Source organism: Neoarius graeffei, chromosome 12 (assembly GCF_027579695.1).
Source record: "Neoarius graeffei isolate fNeoGra1 chromosome 12, fNeoGra1.pri, whole genome shotgun sequence".
Lineage (NCBI taxonomy): Eukaryota > Metazoa > Chordata > Actinopteri > Siluriformes > Ariidae > Neoarius > Neoarius graeffei.
In genome coordinates, this window is record NC_083580.1 from 23846493 (window position 1) to 23869813 (window position 23321).

Below are 23321 nucleotides of genomic sequence, written 5' to 3' on the forward strand. Positions count from 1 at the left end.
CCAACTTTTGTATTTTGGCTCCTCAAGCCACTTGTTACTAAACTTACACTTCCCCATCTCCGCTCATGTTCAAGTTCAACCACTTCTTCCTCGTCTGCTCTACTCTCAATGGTTCTACTACATGGATAAAAGAACACACTGCCCCCTGTGGCGTGGTTCCTGCGCTATTAGAACTAGTGCTAGACACACAACGGCTCTTGTGCTACTTGTTCAGCATCTTGATAACAAACGACGCTGGTTGAATAAATAACGTTAGCGCGGAAAAAAAATCCAGACACTTTTTTTTTTTCATTTACCGTAGGCTACCCGGATGAAATTTAATACCTCCCATGTGAAATTTAATACCATAGCTCAAAAAATAGCGAAATATAATGCTTTTTAAGACCTTAAAAAACACATATTAAAAATAAGACTTTTTAAGACTTCTTAAGGATCCGCGGAGACCCTGTAATAAAAAGCCCTAAATGATGTGCAAAGGAACCCACAAAATACTGACGGTCCATAAACCAACAAGACACATGCCGATCTTTGTCCAGGGGTGGGACATTTTATTCAAGAGGGAAAAAAAAAAAAAGACAGCCTTATGCCTTGACAGCAAATTTGCGCATGGAGTACAGACGTGACTTCCTCTGCATCTTCTTGGTCATGAGGCCCTGCTCATGTTTGGTGAGCTGCCGACGGATCGCGCGAGTCTTTTTGGGCCTCAGGTCCAGAGGCTTATACTTCTTCCCCTAAAGAAAGAAGAAAAAGAAAAATGGTTAGAAAAAAGTTTATCCCCCCCCCAAAAGGAAGGGGGGAAAAAAAGCAAGTCATTGTTTCCTTATGGATTTGGCACCTTGCACAAAGTTCACTTGAATTCAATGCTGCTCCAGGCTACATGACCCTTTTCAAAGTGCAATAAGACGAGCCCATATGTGATGTAGCAAAGAGATGAGACTCTTACAACGGAGGAGCTGCTAAATACTCCTGCATCTCAATATCCGAGCTATTTAATATAAACTTAAAAACACTTGTCAGTCTTCATCGCTCTACAACTCCCAGAGAAGGTTGAACTTTGCTGACGAAAGTCGCTTGCACCCATTTTTTTGGTCTAAATTTCAGATGCCTGCTGGATTTGTAAACATGCAAAATGGACCACATCTGTTAAGGATTGTTTCTTGATAGCACTGACAGAGCATAGGCAATCCTTCACCCAATAAATTAATAAATAAAATCTCAAACCCACCCCACATGTGCATTACACTTGTTCACGACAGCGCATGGAATTGAAATTTGAGCTCTCCATCATCCAATGAAAAGCCCAGTGCTTAAGTTCCACTCCAACATTACCGTGTGTCATTTTTGAGAAGGGACGTTTAAACCAAAGTGATTTGGCAAACTGTAGGCCACCCACAGCAGATGTGTGTCTGAGACGCTGCAGCAAGCAGCCATGATTATTGTAGCAAGAGAATATTCACACTAACTCCACTGATGCAGGAGTAGCGCTGGGTGATCATCTTGCTAAAACATTCCACCAGTACTTGGTGTCCAGATATTAAATCTGTTCTTACTAAGCTACTCCAACGTTCTACCTTTAAAGTTAGCAAAGCAAAGAACCTGAGAAGCGGTTCCTCTTCCCAAACACACAGTAGTGATGTTTGAATATAAAGTGTGTCCTTTTGTATCACATCACTAAATTCTCGAATGTGATTGATTAAAGAATAACAAACTTCCAGAAACGCATTCATTTCTTATAACAGCACAGTCTGGAGTGTGTAATTCCGCTTCCAACAGGCGATTTGCTAACAATTACAACATTTAGTTTATTAATGTACAGAATTGTTTCCATGTAACATCGGTTAATATTGTGGACCATTGAAGAGAAACAAGTTAGCTCCTATTCTCACGTTATAGCTACGATAGTCATTCCCTTGCCAGGCTCTCTCTTTCAAAAACAGCTTGCCATTTTACCAAGAAACCAGAAAGCTCCTCGACCTGATAAACTTCGCAAAGCACCGTGACTGTTAGACATTTGCAACTCTTTCCATGAAAGTGAAATAAATGTCTCAGAAAATGTCACCATATCAACTTGTGTTTTAAACATGTTCAATAAAAATCTGTTAAATCTTCGACCACATGTCTGCCATACAGGTCCATGTGTGACATTGACATTAACCATGTTCATGTTAAAGCCAGAACTACTTCCCAAGCCATGCTGTTGCATGAAAATAATTTGTACCCTCTGGCCAATCAGATCTGAGCTTTCACTTGCACTGGAGTATAATTTTCTTTAACAGCACTGGCTCTTAAATCACAGGTTTTTATTAATGCCCTCATTTCACCAAGTTATTGTTTCTATAACAATTAATACCCGGGGATCAGTTATGGCACGTTCACACTTTCACCAAGACGACATTTACAAGTTTTTCTTCCGTTTTTTGCGAGTCAAACAGTAAAATCTGAATTTCAGGTAGGCACTAAAGTTGCAAGAAGGGAAGTGCAGGGGAAAGGGGAAAAAAATTGCCACATGACTGGTTTGAGAAATAGTGTGTATAATTTTTTTTTATAGTACACACTTTCTTACAAGGTCTAGAATTCATCATCATGCCACAAGTTCAACCTTCTCGGAGACAACCTGAACAGCATCCATAGATGCATTTCTGTGTGTTGCAGGTGAAATAAATGCAAGGTGCCCGTCAATCCTTACCAAGTACATTTCACCCATGTTACACTCACCTTGTAGAACTTCCTCAGATTCTCTTTCTGTGTCTGGTTGATGACAGTAAGAACTCTGGCGATGGACTTGCGCACAACGCGACTAGAGAGACACAAACATACATAATCATACACAGTTCACTGAATTAAAGTCAGCACACAGACACCATAATCATTAAAATATTAGCAGAATTTGACTTGAATTGAAAGTTAAAATTTGTGAAAATTATGAAATTTCTGGACAAAAATTTCTCAGACTTAAGGTAGCAATGACAGGCCATTTTTAAATCTAGGTGCACTCAAGGAGCATGGCATATCAAGAGTATGAAGTTCTTTTTTTTTTTTAAGATATTTTTTGGGCTTTTTTCACCTTTATTGGATAGGACAGTGTAGAGACAGGAAATGAGCAGGAGAGAGAGAGAGAGATGGGGAGGGATCGGGAAATGACCTCGGATTGGAATTGAACCCGGGTCCCCGGATTTATGGTGTGGCGCCTAATCCACCTGAGCCAAGACGCCCCCAAGAGAGTATGAAGTTCTGAATTCAAATCTGGTTTCATTCCCCCCGGTTAAATAGAACAGAAGTTACAGCTGTTTGAAATCATCAATTTTTTGAAATCTTATCCCCCCCCCCCAGCCTTATTTGGCCACTTCCAGCAATATACATCCATCTTGAGAAAGTAAATTAAAAGCGCCTTCAGGAACAATTATTGTGCCCTAAACATCTATCAGTTGCTCAGAGTTTAAAAATAACCATTTGCTTCAGTATTTATTTTGAAATTTAATTACATTATTTGCATAGTGAGATGGCACAAACCAGGGCTTTTCAAAGTGTGGGGCGCACCTCTCCTAGGGGGCACCAGAGTTCTTCAGGGGGGGTGCAACGTGAGGAAAAATAAACCAGAATAAAGTTACAATTGCGGACATTTAGCGAACTTCAGCTAGCCTTTGCCAGAGACAAAATGGATCGATTTTTAGTACCTAAAGCTACAGTGAGTGAGGAGACAGTGTCTGGGCCAAGCAAAAAAAGAAGGAAGTATGACCACGATTATTTAAAGTTTGGATTTTCATGGACTGGATCTGAAGATGTTCCACTGCCACAGTGTATTGTCTGCCAAGAGGTGCTAGCTAACGATGCTATGAGATGTTTAAAATGTGTAAAACAAGATGTTTAAAAAAAAAAAAAAAGCACAGATGTTTAAAATGTGTAAAAGAAAAAAAAAAAGTGTACAACCATTTTTTAAAAATACGAATGGAACATTAAGTATAGCAACAACAAAAATGGGGGGGGCACTGTTGTTTATTTGCTCTCGGGGGGGGGGGGGGGGGGGGGGGGGGGGGGGGGACTCTCCCACACTTTTGCCGCTTTTCCACTACAAACGCGGCTGAGCCGTGCCGTGTCGAGCTGAGCGGGGCTATTGAAGTTGCATTTCGACTACAACCGCGCTGAACCGTGCTGGCTGGAAGTGGGTGGACACATTGGGTGGAGTTAGCGAAAGTGGGTGGACGTCATGTGATGTCGTTAAGCAGCGCAAACAGTGACATCAGTGACAGTGGCGGAACAAGTCAGAGCCGGGCCGGGGGCGGGGCAAATGACCGGGCCCTTTATTAAAGCTTATCATAACATCATTTTAGGCTACAAAATGTCCGCAACTGCGGTGTTTACCAATTTCAACACTACCGGGTGCAACTATGTTATTTAGTACATCAAGTCCTTCAAACGAACATGTAACTCAGAAACAAAAAACATTAGGATACTGTACATGGCTCATAATAAAACATCAATAGCCTATACTGCGCACATTATTTGAAGGGCATACGAATGAGCGCTCAGAGTGGTGACAGGAAGAGTCAGAAATAAAAGGAGGGCGGTGCAAACCTCACTGAATGCACTGTGTTTACCAATTTCAACACTACGGGGTGCAACTATGTTAGTTTGTACATTAAGTCCTTCAAACGAACATGTAACTCAGAAACAAAAAAACATTAGGTGACATACTGTACATGGCTCATAATAAAACATCAATAGCCTACTGCGCGCATTATTTGAAGGGCATACGGCGAGCCTTGCGCTCCGCGAACTCGTCCACGATGCTCTGTACGTCACTGATTCAGTGATCTTTTAAGCGGTAGTCTCACGACCCGAATAGTAAACAATAAACATGGAGGACATGGAGTCGTTAGTGTTGCTGGTCTTGGTGCTGTGGCTTGTTGTCACCGACAACGCGGACAGATACTGGCAAGAGCGTATAGATGAGGCGAGGCGCATAAGGCTTCAGAAATTCTCGTAATTCGTAATTATTCTTCTTCCGGGTTTGCGGTGTTTACAGATCCCAGCGCGCTCGTGGGGCGTGTGTGGGCATGTGAGGACACTCCTCCTCACCAATCAGTGCACAGGGGAGTGTCTGCTCACGCCCCCAACCTCAGTCGGCTCGCTTTGGCTCGCTTCAGCCCCACTCCAAAACGGTGCGAGTTTTAGGGGCTAAGCAGGGCTGAAACGAGCTGAGTCGTGCTGGTTTTTGGTAGTCGAAACGCGAGCCGTGTCGGGCTGAAGTGAGCTGAAGCGAGCTGAAGTGAGCTGAAAAAGGGTAGTGGAAAAGGGCCATTAGAAAACCCCTGGCATAAACTACTCAAATCACCTTCAACAACTGAGCAATGGCATGACCAGAACTGTTGATCGTAGGTACTTTGCTGGCCATTGTACCAAATCATTCAAACCCAACTAAAGATCATTAAGGATAATAAATCTATATAGATTCCTTTTAAAAAGTATTAAATCTGTGCTCTCTGACTGTATTCTCTTCTCTACAACTCGCCTAATTGGCATACAAATGCCCCTTATTGCATGTGATGACACAACAAGGCAAAAGGTGGCAGCATAGTTCCACAGGTTACTTTTCAGAGGGTGGCGCTGAAAAGCACCATGTATTACGTTTCAATCAAATGTGACTTCTTCAAGACAATGATTAACATCCCTGAACCTTCTCTTTTTTTTTTTTACTCTGTCCTCCAGAATCCAATATTTTTATTGCTTTCCACAGAAGGATACAGATCTATTGACCATGACTAGAACTTCCATGGTCTCTGGGCGGCTTCCGGTTTGACCAAAATTACCACAAAAAGGCCCACCAGGGTTTGTGCTGTTGCCTCACGGCAAGAAGGTCCGGGTTCGAGTCCCGTGGCTGGCGAGGGCCTTTCTGTGCGGAGTTTGCATGTTCTCCCCGTGTCCGCGTGGGTTTCCCCCACAGTCCAAAGACATGCAGGTTAGGTTAACTGGTGACTCTAAATTGACCGTAGGTGTGAATGGTTGTGTGTCTATGTGTCAGCCCTGTGATGACCTGGCGACTTGTCCAAGATGTACCCCGCCTTTCACCCGTAGTCAGCTGGGATAGGCTCCAGCTTGCCTGCGACCAGGGGTCATGATTGTTCCTGACCTCTGGTATCAATTTAAGCCAGCATCGACCAATGGAAAGCGAGCTAGAGTCTAATGTCACAGGGGTGGCACATCAGTGGCTTTTGACCAAAATCCAACATGGCCACGCCCAGCGGTTTCACCGTTAACATTCAGAAAAAAGATCGCCATGTCAAAAGTAACCAGTATCTTGCAAATCTGAGTGCATATTCTGAAAATTTAGGCCTTTCCCTATAAAATACCCACCTCTTATAAAGCTGAATGCATTTATGTTGGTACATGGCTATCGAAAATGTGCAATTTACTATGTAAACAGATAGGCGCTTCCTGCATGGCAAGCGCTGCTGGCATTACTACTTAAGGTTCTCTGTGTGGGATTAGCAGTGGCAAATTAATTCCAGACATTTACATAAAAAAAATTGCCTAGTCTCAGATCTGTAGTTACTTTTGCGATTTTTCCCTTTTCCAAAAGGCTGAACAAATGACTTACGACCTCATGAGAAAGTTCTCAGGTGATGACAGCACAAGAACACGCATGAGAAGGTGAAGTTAGATTACACCATCTAGTGAAGACTGTCTGTCTCACACTCCTCACTCACACACAGCTTACATCTTTGAAAGCTTGGATGCAGCACCACCAGTGACCTTGGCCACTCGAAGCTGGGAGAGTTCTACTTTCAGGTCATCCAACTGCTTGAGCAGCTCCTCCTTCTTCTTACCACGCAGATCTCTGGCCTTGATCTTTGCCTAAAACAGACACAAAAAACAATATCACACATCAGTTTAGGCCAGGAAAGCCAACCTCTGGTCCTCTATAACCAGAATGCAACATAATGTAATGATTTTTCTGCTTAATTATTTTTATTATATGGCACGAGCTACTTCTGGTAAACTCATGCACTCCGATTGGTTCCTTGGCAGGCAGAATTTTCCTGGAATGCCTGTAGGTGATTACGGACTGACCTTTCCAAGGTGCCGGCTTTCGGGGAAAAAAAACGTTCGTTACCTACCATCATTTTGTTGAAAAATAAACCAATATAGATTACATTTTATCTTTCTCAGAACATTTGTCAGAGCAGTGAAATAAATTCAGTTTTGAAACCGTGAGCCATTTATTCTGCATGCGTAACTCAACTATGTTACAAATAGTAACCGGGATCTGATATTTTCCCATAAAGTCCTCTTCACGCTCAATTAATAAGTAGCTAATATTGACCTTGTCACGAACTTAAATCCTGGAATTAAAATCAGAACCAGTTCAGGTACAGGCCATATATAATAGTAGAATGAAAAATGAAGAAACTTTTTTTTTTAAACGTTTCTTCATTTTTCATTCTACTTTTATATTTTACATTCCATATGCACTTTATATTTATATATTTCTTTTTATATTGGTAAGCATAGTTTGGTCGGGCAGTTGCAAAATAAGAATTTCATTACCCAATAATAAACCGCTGTGTCTGTTATTGTGTATATGACAAATAAACATCTTGAATCTTGAAAATACGACATGACTGAAAGCAGCATCAATGACCATCTCTTTTAAATCTTAGGGGTTTAAAAAAAAAAAAAAAGCACCATATAATAAACTTATTAACCTTTTGCTTGGTCTTTATGGGAAAACATCAGACTGAGATCTAATATTTTCCCATAAAGTCCTCTTCACGCTCAATTAATTAGTTAATATTGACCTTGTCATGAACTTAAATCCTGGAATTAAAATCAGAACCAGAACCAGTTCAGGTACGGGCATTCAGGCCATTTCAACAATCACACACCTTACAATATCCTTAAAAACAAACAATGAACCATTACCTCAGAGGAAATTAAAGTGAAGACATCAGTAGGACCAAAGTGCCAATTGTCCAAACACTGTAAAAGTCCTACTGATGTATTCACTTGACTTTCTGAGGGCCATCATTCAGAATTGAACTCACATTATATCGTTAGCTCGCCGGCTAATACTACCACCTGACTCAAAACTCCAAACACCAAAAGAATGGATATTTTAGACGTTGTAAACTAGCTGTATGATTTATAGACAAACTAACTGCTCGCAAACGCGATTTTTTCCCCCCTTATTGATTAAGAGCTGCAACTAGAGACTAGCTCACCGGGCCGGAGTGCACTCACTGCTGCTAAGCTATAAGCAAACAGAAAAACTATCAAACTATGACAATTTCACACACTCGACGCACAAAATACAACATTCCATCATTAAAACAGTGGAAACCCGTGTACAAAACCCCTTTGTTGAACAATTTCGGGTTTTAAATCAACAAGATTACTTTAGATTAAAAAGTTGCCATAAAACCCTCACCATTATACTCGACGGCCGCCACAAGAAAGGAAGTAGACGAGGTCAAACAGGAACATCTACCGGGTTACGGATGGAACATACCATCTTCTTTATGAAGACGGGGGAGGAGGGTTTTAACAGGAAAACGAACTAAGAAGGCTTGTTACAAGTGGAAGGAAGCCAGAGTAATGCAACACTATGGATAGCAACTGTCATTTAACCCAAAAGGAGTAGGAATGAGGCCATTAAAGTGCATATCCTGGACCAATTTCGGTTTTTTTTTTTTATATGAAAGTATGTCCCTTTACACACTCATCCAGAAGGGTAATTTTGCACAAGGCTATCTGTCTACAGCATCACATCACATCACATTATCTCTAGCCGCTTTATCCTTCTACAGGGTCGCAGGCAAGCTGGAGCCTATCCCAGCTGACTACGGGCGAAAGGCGGGGTACACCCTGGACAAGTCGCCAGGTCATCACAGGGCTGACACATAGACACAGACAACCATTCACACTCACATTCACACCTACGGTCAATTTAGAGTCACCAGTTAACCTAACCTGCATGTCTTTGGACTGTGGGGGAAACCGGAGCACCCGGAGGAAACCCACGCGGACACGGGGAGAACATGCAAACTCCGCACAGAAAGGCCCTCGCCGGCCCCGGGGCTCGAACCCAGGACCTTCTTGCTGTGAGGCGACAGCGCTAACCACTACACCACCGTGCCGCCCCTGTCTACAGCAGAAAAAAATAAAATAACAAAGTGCGTCTGGAAAGGCGGCACGGTGGTGTAGTGGTTAGCGCTGTCGCCTCACAGCAAGAAGGTCCTGGGTTCGAGCCCCGGGGCCGGCGAGGGCCTTTCTGTGTGGAGTTTGCATGTTCTCCCCGTGTCCGCGTGGGTTTCCTCCGGGTGCTCCGGTTTCCCCCACAGTCCAAAGACATGCAGGTTAGGTTAACTGGTGACTCTAAATTGACCGTAGGTGTGAATGTGAGTATGAATGGTTGTCTGTGTCTATGTGTCAGCCCTGTGATGACCTGGCGACTTGTCCAGGGTGTACCCCGCCTGTCGCGCGTAGTCAGCTGGGATAGGCTCCAGCTTGCCTGCGACCCTGTAGAAGGCTAAAGCGGCTAGAGATAATGAGATGAGATGAGTGCGTCTGGAAAAATCCCAAGGGAGTCTGGAGCCAGATTCATGACGTCACCTGCAGATCCGCCAGCAGGCTGCGAGAGCTTGCACGGTTTCAGTGCACAGTCTGTGTAGACCAAGTTTAGCAGCTAGCGATTTTGCATTGAAATATGGAATTGTCACCTGAGCGCAATGTTACTTCACCTTTGGATGAAGACTATAATGAGATGTCAGAATTATTTCTTACCCTGGCAACAGTCAACTTGTGAATTGCCGATTTTCTTGGTCTTTTTCTCGGCTCTGCTCGGTCCTCGGCTTCGAGGGCCTAAGTGGATGCGGCACTTCGCCTTCTGTCAGGGGAGACGAACATGGCTGGCTCCTTTGGTGACGCTGACACAGATGGAGACGGTGTTGCTTTGGGCATTCTGACAGATGGAACTGCGTCTTTTTTCAGATCAAGTTGCCTCGCAAAGCCCATTTCCCACTGCAAATAGTTCTCAAAGTCATCAGGCCTTGTGAAGTGAGCACCGCAAATAATGCTGTAGTCTGTAGCATGTAGCCAGTTTTTCCGGGTGCCTCGCACGAAGCGCTCCCATTTCTCCCTCATTCTCCAGTATTTTGGAAAACGATGAGTACTAATCCCATCAAGATTGGTGTTGCTACACCCTCCTACAATACATCTGTTAACTGTTTTAATAATTACGTGATAACGTTGAAGAAATTTGCAGAAAACCACCAGGTCGTTTTCTCATTAACAAACCAATGCTGACGTAGGATTCAGAGGAAGGTGTCCCGCACGTGACGTCACGAAGATCAGTGTTTGCCGGGAAATCCAAATGCCAAGTTTTTTCAGAGGCGGACGAATTCGCCTCAAATGGCTTGATTTCAACTGAATTTTTCTGGTATTGCGCAAGGTAAAAAAATTGCACAAAATGCAAAATGTGACAGATATTTGACCAAAGTTTAATATAAAATAGGAGAATTACATTGCTCTTGCTCCTGAATTTATCCATGATATGCACTTTAAGATTTGTATGAGTGCATCTCAAAATATTGTGATAAAAAAGTTTTTTTGGTAATTTAATTCAAAAAGGTAAAATTTTATATATTCTATATGTATTACATGTAAAGTGAAATATTTTAAGGCTTTTTTTGTTTTAATTTTGATGATTATCGCTCATGAAAATCAGAAATCCGGTATCTCAAATTATTAGAATATTTCATTTCGAGTTTGAGTAAAACAGTATAAATACCGTGTATCTCTCCATCTAGTTCAGTACACGCAACCACAATCATGGGGAAGGCTGCTGACTTGACAGTTGTCCAGAAGACGATCATCAACACCCTCCACAAGGACGGTACGCCACAGAAGGTCATTGCTGAAAAGGCTGTCTGAAAAAGGTGCACAGGCAACAGGAATGACCGCAGCCTTGAGAGGATTGTCAAGAAAAGTCTATTCAAGAACTTGAGAGCTTCACAAGGAGTGGATTGAGGCTGTCAGTGTATCAAGAGCCACCATGTGCAGATGTCTTCAGGAAAGGGGCTACAACTGTCACATTCCTAATATCAAGCCACTCCTGAACCAGAGACAACGTCAGAAGTGTCTTACCTGGGATAAGGAGAGAAAGAACTGGACTGTTGCTCAGTGGACTTGATAAAACACAGTGGATCAACACCAGCAGTTGACATGATACCCCAAATCATCATAGATTGCAGACACTTCACACTGGACTTCAAACACCTTGGATTCCGTGCCTCTCCACTCTTCCTTCAGACTCTAGGACCATCCCATCCATCCATTATCTGTAGCCGCTTATCCTGTTCTACAGGGTCGCAGGCAAACTGGAGCCTATCCCACTGACTATGGGCGAGAGGCAGGGTACACCCTGGACAAGTCACCAGATTATCGCAGGGCTGACACACAGACAAACAACCATTCACACTCACATTCACACCTACGGTCAATTTAGAGCCACCAATTAACCTAACCTGCATGTCTTTGGAGTGTGGGGGAAACCAGAGCAACTGGAGGAAACCCATGCAGACACGGGAGAACATGCAAACTCCACACAGCAAGGCCCTCGCCGGCCGCTGGGCTCAAACCCAGGACTTTCTTGCTGTGAGGCAACAGTGCTAACCACTACACCACCGTGCCGCCCCTCATCTCATCTCATCTCATCTCATCTCATCTCATCTCATCATCTGTAGCCGCTTTATCCTGTTCTACAGGGTCGCAGGCAAGCTGGAGCCTATCCCAGCTGACTACGGGCAAAAGGCGGGGTACACCCTGGACAAGTCGCCAGGTCATCACAGGGCTGACACATAGACACAGACAACCATTCACACTCACATTCACACCTACGGTCAATTTAGAGTCACCAGTTAACCTAACCTGCATGTCTTTGGACTGTGGGGGAAACCGGAGCACCCGGAGGAAACCCACACAGACACGGGGAGAACATGCAAACTCCACACAGAAAGGCCCTCGCCGGCCACGGAGCTCGAACCCGGACCTTCTTGCTGTGAGGCGACAGCGCTAACCACTACACCACCGTGCCGCCCCTATATACAACCCCTATTCCAAAAAAGTTGGGACAAAGTACAAATTGTAAATAAAAATGGAATGCAATAATTTACAAATCTCAAAAACTGATATTGTATTCACAAGAGAACATAGACAACATACCAAATGTTGAAAGAGAGACATTTTGAAATTTCATGCCAAATATTGGCTCATTTGAAATTTCATGACAGCAACAAATCTCAAAAAAGTTGGGACAGGGGCAATAAGAGGCTGGAAAAGTTAAAGGTACAAAAAAGGAACAGCTGGAGGACCAAAATGCAACTCATTATGTCAGTTAGCAATAGGTCATTAACATGACTGGGTATAAAAAGAGCATCCTGGAGTGGCAGCGGCTCTCAGAAGTAAAGATGGGAAGAGGATCACCAATCCCCCTAATTCTGCGCCGACAAATCGTGGAACAATATCAGAAAGCAGTTTGACAGTGTAAAATTGCAAAGAGTTTGAACATATCATCATCTACAGTGCATAATATCATCAAAAGATTCAGAGAATCTGGAAGAATCTCTGTGCGTAAGGGTCAAGGCCGGAAAACCATACTGGGTGCCCGTGATCTTCGGGCCCTTAGACGGCACTGCATCACATACAGGCATGCTTCTGTATTGGAAATCACAAAATGGGCTCAGGAATATTTCCAGAGCACATTATCTGTGAACACAATTCACTGTGCCGTCCGCCGTTGCCAACTAAAACTCTATAGTTCAAAGAAGAAGCCGTATCTAAACATGATCCAGAAGCGCAGACGTCTTCTCTGGGCCAAGGCTCATTTAAAATGGACTGTGGCAAAGTGGAAAACTGTTCTGTGGTCAGACGAATCAAAATTTGAAGTTCTTTATGGAAATCAGGGACGCTGTATCATTCAGACTAAAGAGGAGAAGGACGACCCAAGTTGTTATCAGCGCTCAGTTCAGAAGCCTGCATCTCTGATGGTATGGGGTTGCATTAGTGCATGTGGCATGGGCAGCTTACACATCTGGAAAGACACCATCAATGCTGAAAGGTATATCCAGGTTCTAGAGCAACATATGCTCCCATCCAGACGACGTTGCTTTCAGGCAAGACCTTGCATTTTCCAACGTGACAATGCCAAACCACATACTGCATCAATTACAGCATCATGGCTGTGTAGAAGAAGGGTCCGGGTACTGAACTGGCCAGCCTGCAGTCCAGATCTTTCACCCATAGAAAACATTTGGCGCATCATGAAACGGAAGATACGACAAAAAAGACCTAAGACAGTTGAGCAACTAGAATCCTACATTAGACAAGAATGGGTTAACATTCCTATTCCTAAACTTGAGCAACTTGTCTCTTCAGTCCCCAGACGTTTACAGACTGTTGTAAAGAGAAAAGGGGATGTCTCACAGTGGTAAACATGGCCTTGTCCCAACTTTTTTGAGATGTGTTGTTGTCATGAAATTTAAAATCACCTAATTTTTCTCTTTAAATGATACATTTTCTCAGTTTAAACATTTGATATGTCATCTATGTTCTATTCTGAATAAAATATGGAATTTTGAAACTTCCACATCATTGCATTCCGTTTTTATTTACAATTTGTACTTTGTCCCAACTTTTTTGGAATCGCGGTTGTATATATATCACAGGTGAAATGTCTGTCCACAACCGATTTGTACAGTTCACTGCTGCACTTGTAGGCATTTTTCTTCTAATTTTTCACACCAACTACATAAATAACTTGTCCAATTTAGACTAGCTTCCAGTAGTCTAAATGACAGTTCCGTTCCGCGATGGGAGTGGTAAGATGGCGGCCAGCGGGCTTCACTCTGACGAGCCTATGAGCGCTCCAGTCTGTTCTTTTCTGATTGGAGGAGACTCGTTTATGTTCCCGCCTCTTCCTTCCTTGCAGATACGCGGAATATCATGGCGCTGACGAGGAACGTTTACAACCTGCTGTTTAGAAGAACATCGACTTTCGCCATCACCATCATGGTGGGAGCCGTTTTCTTCGAGCGAGTGTTCGACCAGGGCGGAGATGCGTTATTTGAAAGTTTAAACCGGGGGGTAAGTCTGGTCCCCTGCGTGTTTTAATTCAACTATCCATGACCATTTAGCTAAAGCTAAAGCTAGCGGAAGACTGACCTTAGTGTTCGGATCAGAGGACGCGGTTGAGGTTGAGTCCCAGATTACACTCCAATCTCTCATCACTGTGTTCAGAATAACAGAATACAGTGGGGAGCATTTAAAAGCCGAATTTCTGCCTGAAACAACGTTATTTAGTTAGTTAATTATCTGTCTATAGTTGGTTCATTAATTTATACTCCACCTTATCCTAAACGCTTCGCTATTTTATATACAACTGCATGTAGAGATATTAAACATTAAAGCGCTTTGAATATTTATAGCCATTAATACATAATTTATGACTTCATCCCACTACTTATGTGCAGTGTTCTTGTACAGTAAGTATATAATAATTTATCAATAAATACTAAAATATTCATATGGTGGAGGCTTCTGATTGAGGCTGGATAGAGAGGGGATCAAAGCTCTGTACTTGGTGTTGGGGGGTCCAGTGGTTCCCATTTTGGAGATGCTTAGACCCAGTCATCGAGCCATCACAATTTGGCTCTTATCAAAGTCACTCAGATCCTTACACTTGCCCGTTTTTCCTGCTAACAATGCATCAAATTCAAGGACTGACTGTTCTTGTGCTGCCTAATATATGCCACCCCTTGACCGGTGCCATTATAACGAGATAATGTTATTCACTTGTCAGTGGTCATAATGTTATAGCTGATCAGTGTACTCTAGTGGCAATGATAATGTTAGCAAAACTTCATCTTGTTATCTCTAGCCGCTTTATCCTGTTCTACAGAGTCGCAGGCAAGCTGGAGCCTATCCCAGCTGACTACGGGCGAAAGGCGGGGTACACCCTGGACAAGTTGCCAGGTCATCACAGGGCTGACACATATGCCGCTTTTCCACTACAAACGCGGCTGAGCCGTGCCGTGCTGAGTCGAGCTGAGCGGGGCTGTTGGAGTTGCATTTCGACTACAACCGCGCTGAACCGTGCTGGCTGGAAGTGGGTGGACACATTGGGTGGAGTTAGCGAAAGTGGGTGGACGTCACGTGACGTCGTTAAGCAGCGCAAACAGTGACATCAGTGACAGTGGCGGAACAAGTCAGAGCCGGGCCGGGGGCGGGGCAAATGACCGGGCCCTTTATTAAAGCTTATCATAACATCATTTTAGGCTACAAAATGTCCGCAACTGCGGTGTTTACCAATTTCAACACTACCGGGTGCAACTATGTTATTTAGTACATCAAGTCCTTCAAACGAACATGTAACTCAGAAACAAAAAACATTAGGATACTGTACATGGCTCATAATAAAACATCAATAGCCTATACTGCGCACATTATTTGAAGGGCATACGAATGAGCGCTCAGAGGTTGCAACGGTGACAGGAAGAGTCAGAAATAAAAGGAGGGCGGTGCAAACCTCACTGAATGCACTGTGTTTACCAATTTCAACACTACGGGGTGCAACTATGTTAGTTTGTACATTAAGTCCTTCAAACGAACATGTAACTCAGAAACAAAAAAACATTAGGTGACATACTGTACATGGTTCATAATAAAACATCAATAGCCTACTGCGCGCATTATTTGAAGGGCATACGACGAGCCTTGCGCTCCGCGAACTCGTCCACGATGCTCTGTATGTCACTGATTCAGTGAGCTTTTAAGCGGTAGTCTCACGACCCGGAGAGTAAACAATAAACATGGATGACATGGAGTCGTTAGTGTGGCTGGTCTTGGTGCTGTGGCTTGTTGTCACCGACAACGCCAACAGATACTGGCAAGAGCGTATAGATGAGGCGAGGCGCATAAGGCTTCAGAAATTCTCGTAATTCGTAATTATTATTCTTCCGGGTTTGCGGTGTTTACAGATCCCAGCGCGCTCGCGGGGCGTGTGGGGGCATGTGAGGACACTCCTCCTCACCAATCAGTGCACAGGGGAGTGTCTGCTCACGCCCCCAGCCTCAGTCGGCACGGCTTGGCTCGCTTCAGCCCCACTCCAAAACGGTGCGAGTTTTAGGGGCTAAGCAGGGCTGAAGCGAGCTGAGTCGTGCCGGTTTTTGGTAGTCGAAACGCGAGCCGTGTCGGGCTGAAGTGAGCTGAAGCGAGCTGAAGTGAGCTGAAAAAGGGTAGTGGAAAAGGGCCAATAGACACAGACAACCATTCACACTCACATTCACACCTACGGTCAATTTAGAGTCACCGCTTAACCTAACCTGCATGTCTTTGGACTGTGGGGGAAACCGGAGCACCCGGAGGAAACCCACGCGGACACGGGGAAAACGTGCAAACTCCGCACAGAAAGGCCCTCATCAGCCACGGGGCTCGAACCTGGACCTTCTTGCTGTGAGGCGACAGCGCTAACCACTACACCACTGTGCCGCCCGTTAGCAAAACTTGATGGACCCAAAAAAAAATATCCTTATAACCTCAAGTTCACTTTGAATAATGTTTCTGTTTGTGATCTCATTTTCTGCACGAGTGCAGATCGATGATGACGACAATGATGAAAGCAGAACATAGTCATGTTCTTTAAAGCTACATGGCCTTTCGATTTCATAAAATCGGTGAAATTTAGTTCCCTCTGAAATTTGGTCATTTGTCATATGTTTATTTCTGCAATATTCAAAAAAGGCCATTCTGTGGCTGGGAAGTTATTTAATTTGAGGGGATTCCCATAGCAAATAATGTGCATGAAATCATTCGCTTCGGGCAGTCAAGCAGACAGAGGAAGTCCATGTGCACATTCACAAGTTTACCTGTTTCTTCTTCTTTTGGGTTTTACGGCAGCTGGCATCTAGTGTTGCAGTACTGCCATCTACAGGTTTACCTTGACCGTGCACTAACAGTTGCATCATTCTGTCACTAAACAAACAGCTGATCACACCAAGGTGCTTGCTGACCGCCGATATTTATTAGTTTGGTCCTGCATTTCTTTTCCTTCGCAACATAATGTCTTCTTGCTTTCTGTTACTGTATTCGGTCTTTCAGGTTTTATTCGCGTCCTCCGTTTTCCTCTCCTGTTTCAAATTTGTATCCCACAGTGACTTGGGCGAACGGGGAAAGCCCACCACATGATGCATGGCATAGTATCTTGTATTGTGTCATGGTGAAGCAGGAAAAAAATAGCGCAGAATTTAGGGCAACGTGGCCCTAAATTCATTAATTATTCTATTAAAAAAAAAACGAATAAAATTGGAAGTCTGTGATTTAAATTCAGTAGCTTTGGGTCGACTAAACAAAAAGTAATTGGATGTCGGGAAAATTCTTTTTATGACCTCAACTTGAAAAATCTGAAAGGCAGTCTACCTTTAATTGGCAGTTTGTTGTCAGATGATCTTCATCCTATAATGCAACATGGAGAACACAGAATAGTCCATTGGAGAATTCAACAAGGTTTTATTGGGATAATTTTGTAGTGTGGCTAGTAATTTATTTTAAAAGACCACTGTAAATGTAGCGTATATCTGGCGTAAGTCACTGTTTATCTAGTTTGCTGTGTAACTTGGAAAAAGCTCAACTTCACTGAGGGAGGGGAGGAAAAATGTATGAAATGTGGCCAAAGGCATGTACGTTTGTACAGATATAGAGGAAAACTGTCACTGTGGTGGTTATTGTTAAATTTATTGATAATAAACACTAGCATCCAGTGTTCAAGATAACATTTTTTTTTTTTGTGTGTAGCAATTCCAAAATTGTGTAGCATTTTTTTTTTTGTTTGTTTCAATGTATATTATGCAATAAATGTGTGAGTGACAGAAAATAAAGACATGAGTCTTATGACAAGTTTACAACAATGATATAAAGGCTCACTGCAATAAAACATTGCTAATATGCAAATGTAATGGTACAACTACTACAGCAAGCTTTAAGACCCATTTTTGGTCATTACACATTACTCATATCCAGCTAGGAACGTCATCTATTTGAGCCCTCATTTTAAAGCTAATTTTGTGATCAAGAGTTCTGAGTAATGTTAAGGGTTGTTTTACAATCAGGGTACAAAGTTTGTGTCACAGGGGTCCAAAATTCAAATTGATTCAAACTGGTTCTTGTACCAGTTTTTAAGTGAAGGACAAGTTAAAGAACAGATTTCAGGTAATTTTTTTGACGTGTATGGTAGTTTTGTGTAATCTGCTATAAGATAAAGAAGATTAAGTGTAGCTTTAAGCAGGGCTGGGAGAAACAAATGAAGTGATTCTCGGAGAGGACTTTTTTTTTTTGACAATTCAGAATCCACTACTTCCATAGTGCTTTGAAATCTAAGGCTGTAAGCTTTGTGTTAGTTGTCTCTAATATTTATGTCCCAATATCTTGACCACATTTTAGAATGAAAATCATTTTAGATATGTTATTTTATATTGAAAAATTAGCTGTCTCGGAGAGGACACTTTTTTTGACACAATTACATACTAATTTGATCAAAATAGTCTGAAAACTTACTGGCATTCAACATTAAAACTTAACTATGTTTCCAATGATATGGAACCAAATATTTGTTTTATGGTATAAAGAATGATTTAAGTGCATCCCTTTTGGAGCTACCTGTGGTCAAAAAAGCACTTTTTCTAAATGACACGAGTAATTTTGCTAAGTATGACATATATTGCCATACATTCACCAAAAATAACGTTATCACCAAATTTTTTTTGCATGGTAAATGGAGCTATCACAGGGCTACAATAAACAACCAAGTTTATTTAGTCAAGCCTTTTGATATTGAAGATAATTGTTAAATGTGATTTTTAGCTTGCGTACCCTGACTGTAAAACAACCCTTAAAGGTTTTGGTGTACTAATAAATTTCATGAATAATGCGATTTATGTTTAACTTATAATGCCCCAACGAAGTTAAAGGCAAAGTCCGACACCGTAATGGCTTATTTGATTAAAACTAAATAGTTTGTATTTGTGCAAATAAACTTTTTGGACATTCCGTTTCGAATACTGGAATTCCGTGTTTTCTGTCCGTTTACCGCGATTGTGGAAAACCGTTGTCTCCATGTTGTTTAATTAATTTATTTATCTATCCATCCATCCCCTGCTGGACAGTCGGTGACTGACTAACCTAGTTACCCTGGGAATGTTAGGAAATAAGGAAAGCTTCTAATTTTCTTAGAGAAGTTGGCCTACTTTTTGCATCGCATTTCTGTGCGATATACTGGGAAATTGATTAGCAATTCTTCAAAACCTGGTCACATTTTGCAATGCGATACCGGCTATCTTGAACGCTGCTAGCGTCAGACGCGAGTCTTTGCCGTTCTTATCACTTCAATAATGTAGGTGAAATATCGCTTCAAGGAGTCCTCAGGGATGGCTGAAATTAAAAGAAAAAAAAATGGGGTATTTGAGACAGGTTGTCTGTTAACTGGTCCATGCAGTGCACATGTAAAGTTACATTACAGCAACTTCAGTCATACTAGTGACTCAGTATGGCTCAGACTTAAAAAATGCTCACTGTATGTTTGAGCCTGTGATAGATGGGGAAATTAGGCTTAAAGTAGTTTACATCTTTATACTAAGCATAGGCTACTACTACTTAGCTGCAGTATTAGTATTTTATTTTAATCCAGACTTAAACCTCTAGTTTGCAGTAGCTCCCAGATGAGTGACTTTACGCCGTCGTATGTGCTCCGCTTACCTCAATTTTAGTTTTCTCAGTCATGAACGGCCTCTAGGGAAGTGAGGCCAAAAAAAAAAAAGTGTGTTTCCAGTAACATGAAATACTAAAATAAGGTCGGTAGGTAGGAAAGTTTTTTTTCTTTTTTTTTTTCTTCTTAATTTTTTTTATTTTGTTCGAAAAAATTAACACAAAAACATCTTACAAAATAGTATTTTGGCACAGAATCCTTTATACCACACATCATAATAAAATAAGTGTTTTAAATCTTTAAACAAATAAAAAAAATATCACGAGAGTTCGAGTTATGATCTACGGAAGCGACATTTCATGATATTTTCATGTAATAACGTGAAAACACCTTATCAAGAAATAACGTGAAAATAACGTCCTAGGCTAGGCTACTTCCATTAAAAGCAGACGGCCTAGCCTAGCCTACTGTAGAACTTGGGTCGAGCAAAAACATGGCTGAATCCTGAATGACTCCTATTTGTATAAATAGGGGACTACATAGGTGGCAAAATGTAGTGTTTTTCCCTGCCATGGAAGTGCACTTGTATACTGAAGAGGAAGCAATTTGCATTACAGCCTTGAATGAGGATTCAAAATGGCGGCTCGGCTCAGTTTATGCAGGAGGGCTGATAGAAGTGGCGAAACATTTTACTTTTTATCGTTTCTTTCACAACTTGAATGCGTTGAAACAAAAAACTTATGACAAACCAACGCCGCTTACACTAAAATATCGAGGGAAATTTGTAATAACTTTACGGTCGGCAATTTCGACGCGGAAATTCTCGATCGGTCGGGTTACCGGAAACACACTTTTTTTTTTTTTTAATTTGGCCTGAAGTTGTGTTTTTCACAAAACCACGTCAAAATTACTCCCCAGCTACTCAGGAAGGAAAGGGTGAAATTCTCATCACTTGCAGACCGCCACACATGGCTTCATGGATGACGCATTTTCCTGCAGCCAGGCTGGACATGCGACTACTGTACTTACTTTTAAAACATACTCATGCCTAATTTACTATTCTGATTTTTAATACTGTCTTGAATATGGAATACCAGATATTATTCTATCCACATTCACTGGATATAAGCAATCACATGCTCTGATTGGCTACTCTATTACTAGGATATTAGCTCATATACCGTGAGTAGAGAGAAACAAAATGGTGGCTTTATCATCACGCATTTAAAGGAAACAAATAGCTAAGAGAATAATCCCCACCCCAATATCTCCTGTTCTACACTTCAGCTCAGTCAGTGGCGGTAATGCACCTTTTAAGTTGGTTTGCTAACCGCTAAAGAAAAACAACAAAATGGCAGAGCACGTTGCTGAACCAACCAAGGATGAAATAAAAACTTTACTTGAAAACAAAATCCTAAAAAATAAAAAGCAACAAAAAATGGAATAAAAGTATTTGATGGTAAGAACATATTTTTATTTATTTATTCCCCCCCCAAGAATGATGATTTATAGCATTTTTCACAAATTGCTACTGTCATTTTGCCGGATTGTTTACATTCTAAGTAGAAATTATTTTGACAGACGTTTTGTATAAAGTTTTTATTTATCAAATTTGCAAAAAAAAATGCTCTGTTTCTCAAAATCCAGTGAATGTGGATATGTTATTCCACTCAATCTCGTCATGCATGGCTTATATGTATGACTCGATTTCATGGAATAACTGTTAAATATTTATGACTCATACCTAGTATATACCCTGTCTAATGCATTGTATGTCTAATATGGGCCACTTGGAATGGTCTCTTATTTTCTTTTTCTAGAAACTCTGGAAACATATTAAACACAACTACGAGAAGGACGAGTGAGCAGAATGTCCTCAAATATCGTCTCTTGATGGAACACCCAGCCACCACCACCATCTCGCCATGTTTCCTGAAGAAAAGAAATTGGCTTTCCCAGCGTCTTTAACGCCATCCTTTGTGGCACTGGGATCCAGAGAGACTGTGTTCTGATCATCATGGAATACTGAGAACCATCAGCTTGCTCTGTCTGAATATTGCATCATATGTCTTGTGTTCCTCAAATTTTGTAAATGTATACTTAAACCTGTGTTAATAAACTTGACTTAAGAAGTTATTCATATCTTTTTTGTTATTTTTAATAAAATTTGTGATTCTTTGCGCATCCACTATAAGGAAAAGAATTGTATTTTGAAGGTTTCAACCTTTGGTTCCTTGCTGAATGTTTTACCAGGGCTTCACCAAAAAATGTTAGTGTTGGACCCACAAAATCATTACGAACAGGTACGATTTCTGCCAGAAATTTTTTTGTACCCTAAATGATCACGGGCAACATTTTAATAAAAAAAAGAATGATGCATGCAGTATGTGATATTTTGAGCTCAAACATGCAGGCACATTGTGTTTTATTCAAGCTTGTTTTCCCCTCAAACACAATTATTATTATTTTTTTTAAAGGACTATTCAGAGTCAGCATCTTGAGTCCAGTAATTTATGGCAGTATTATTATGAGAAAAATTACTCATTCAAGACTTGGTTTACACACAAGTAGATTTAATAAGCGCAGCATTCATATTCTGCAAATTCCCTCTCTGTATGATGTGCTTCATGTCCATGACCACTACAGTAGACACACTACAAGGCCATCTAGGGACATCTAACCATAGCACCATGTGTGCTTTTTCCAGATTTAGTCCCCCTTTGCTGTTCTAATAATCTCCACTCTTCTGGGAGGGCTTTCCACAAGATTCTGGAGCCTGGCTTGGTTACAAGAGCATTAATGAGATCAAGCATTGATGTTGGGTGATTGGGGCACAGTCAGTATTCCAGTTCATTCCAAAGTGGGGTCGAGGTTCCGATGTACGGTTGTTACAACCCCAATTCCAAAAAAGTTGGAATGCTGTCTAAACTGTAAATGAACACAGAATGCGATAATTTGCAAATCATGGAAACTCTATATGTCATTCCATCCATTATCTGTCACCGCTTATCCTGTCCTACAGGGTTGCAGGCAAGCTGGAGTCTATCCCAGCTAACTATGGGCAAGATGGGGTACACCTTGGAAAAGTCGCCAGGTCATCACAGGGCTGACGCATAGACAACCATTCACATTCACACCTATGGTCAATTTAGAGCCACCAATTAGCCTAACCTGCATGCCTTTGGACTGCGGGGGAAACCGGAGCACCCGGAGGAAACCCACACGGACCCGGGGAGAGCATGCAAATTCCACACAGAAAGGCCCTCGTCAGCCGCTGGGCTTGAACCCAGGACCTTCTTGCTGTGAGGCGACGGTGCTAACCACTACACCACCGTGCCACCCCCCTATATGTCATTGAATAGTACAAAGACAATATATCAAATGTTGAAACTGAGAAATTTTGTTTTTTGAAAAATATATGCTCATTTTGAATTTGATGTCAGCAACACGTTTCAAAAAAGCTGGGAAAGGGGCATGTTTACCACTGTGTTGTATCACTTCTACTTTTAACAACACTCCGTAAACGTTTGGGAACTGAGGAGACCAATTGCTGTAGTTTTGAAAGAGAAAT

At 41.9% G+C, this 23321-nt stretch overlaps 2 protein-coding genes across 2 annotated transcripts; one reads left to right on the forward strand and one right to left on the reverse strand.

Moving 5' to 3' along the window:
* Positions 1–525: 525 nt before the first annotated feature.
* Positions 526–8510, reverse strand: rpl35 (ribosomal protein L35). Its single transcript, XM_060935711.1, has 4 exons — positions 8426–8510; positions 6716–6852; positions 2716–2797; positions 526–731 (listed from the first exon to the last, which is right to left on the reverse strand). Exons 1-4 carry the CDS (start codon positions 8426–8428, stop codon positions 582–584), a joined length of 372 nt encoding a protein of 123 aa, XP_060791694.1. The 5' UTR covers positions 8429–8510; the 3' UTR covers positions 526–581.
* Positions 8511–13977: 5467 nt separating this feature from the next.
* On the forward strand, positions 13978–21886 carry LOC132895297 (cytochrome b-c1 complex subunit 9). Its single transcript, XM_060935712.1, has 2 exons — positions 13978–14139; positions 21571–21886. Exons 1-2 carry the CDS (start codon positions 13999–14001, stop codon positions 21613–21615), a joined length of 186 nt encoding a protein of 61 aa, XP_060791695.1. The 5' UTR covers positions 13978–13998; the 3' UTR covers positions 21616–21886.
* The last annotated feature ends 1435 nt before the right edge of the window (positions 21887–23321 follow it).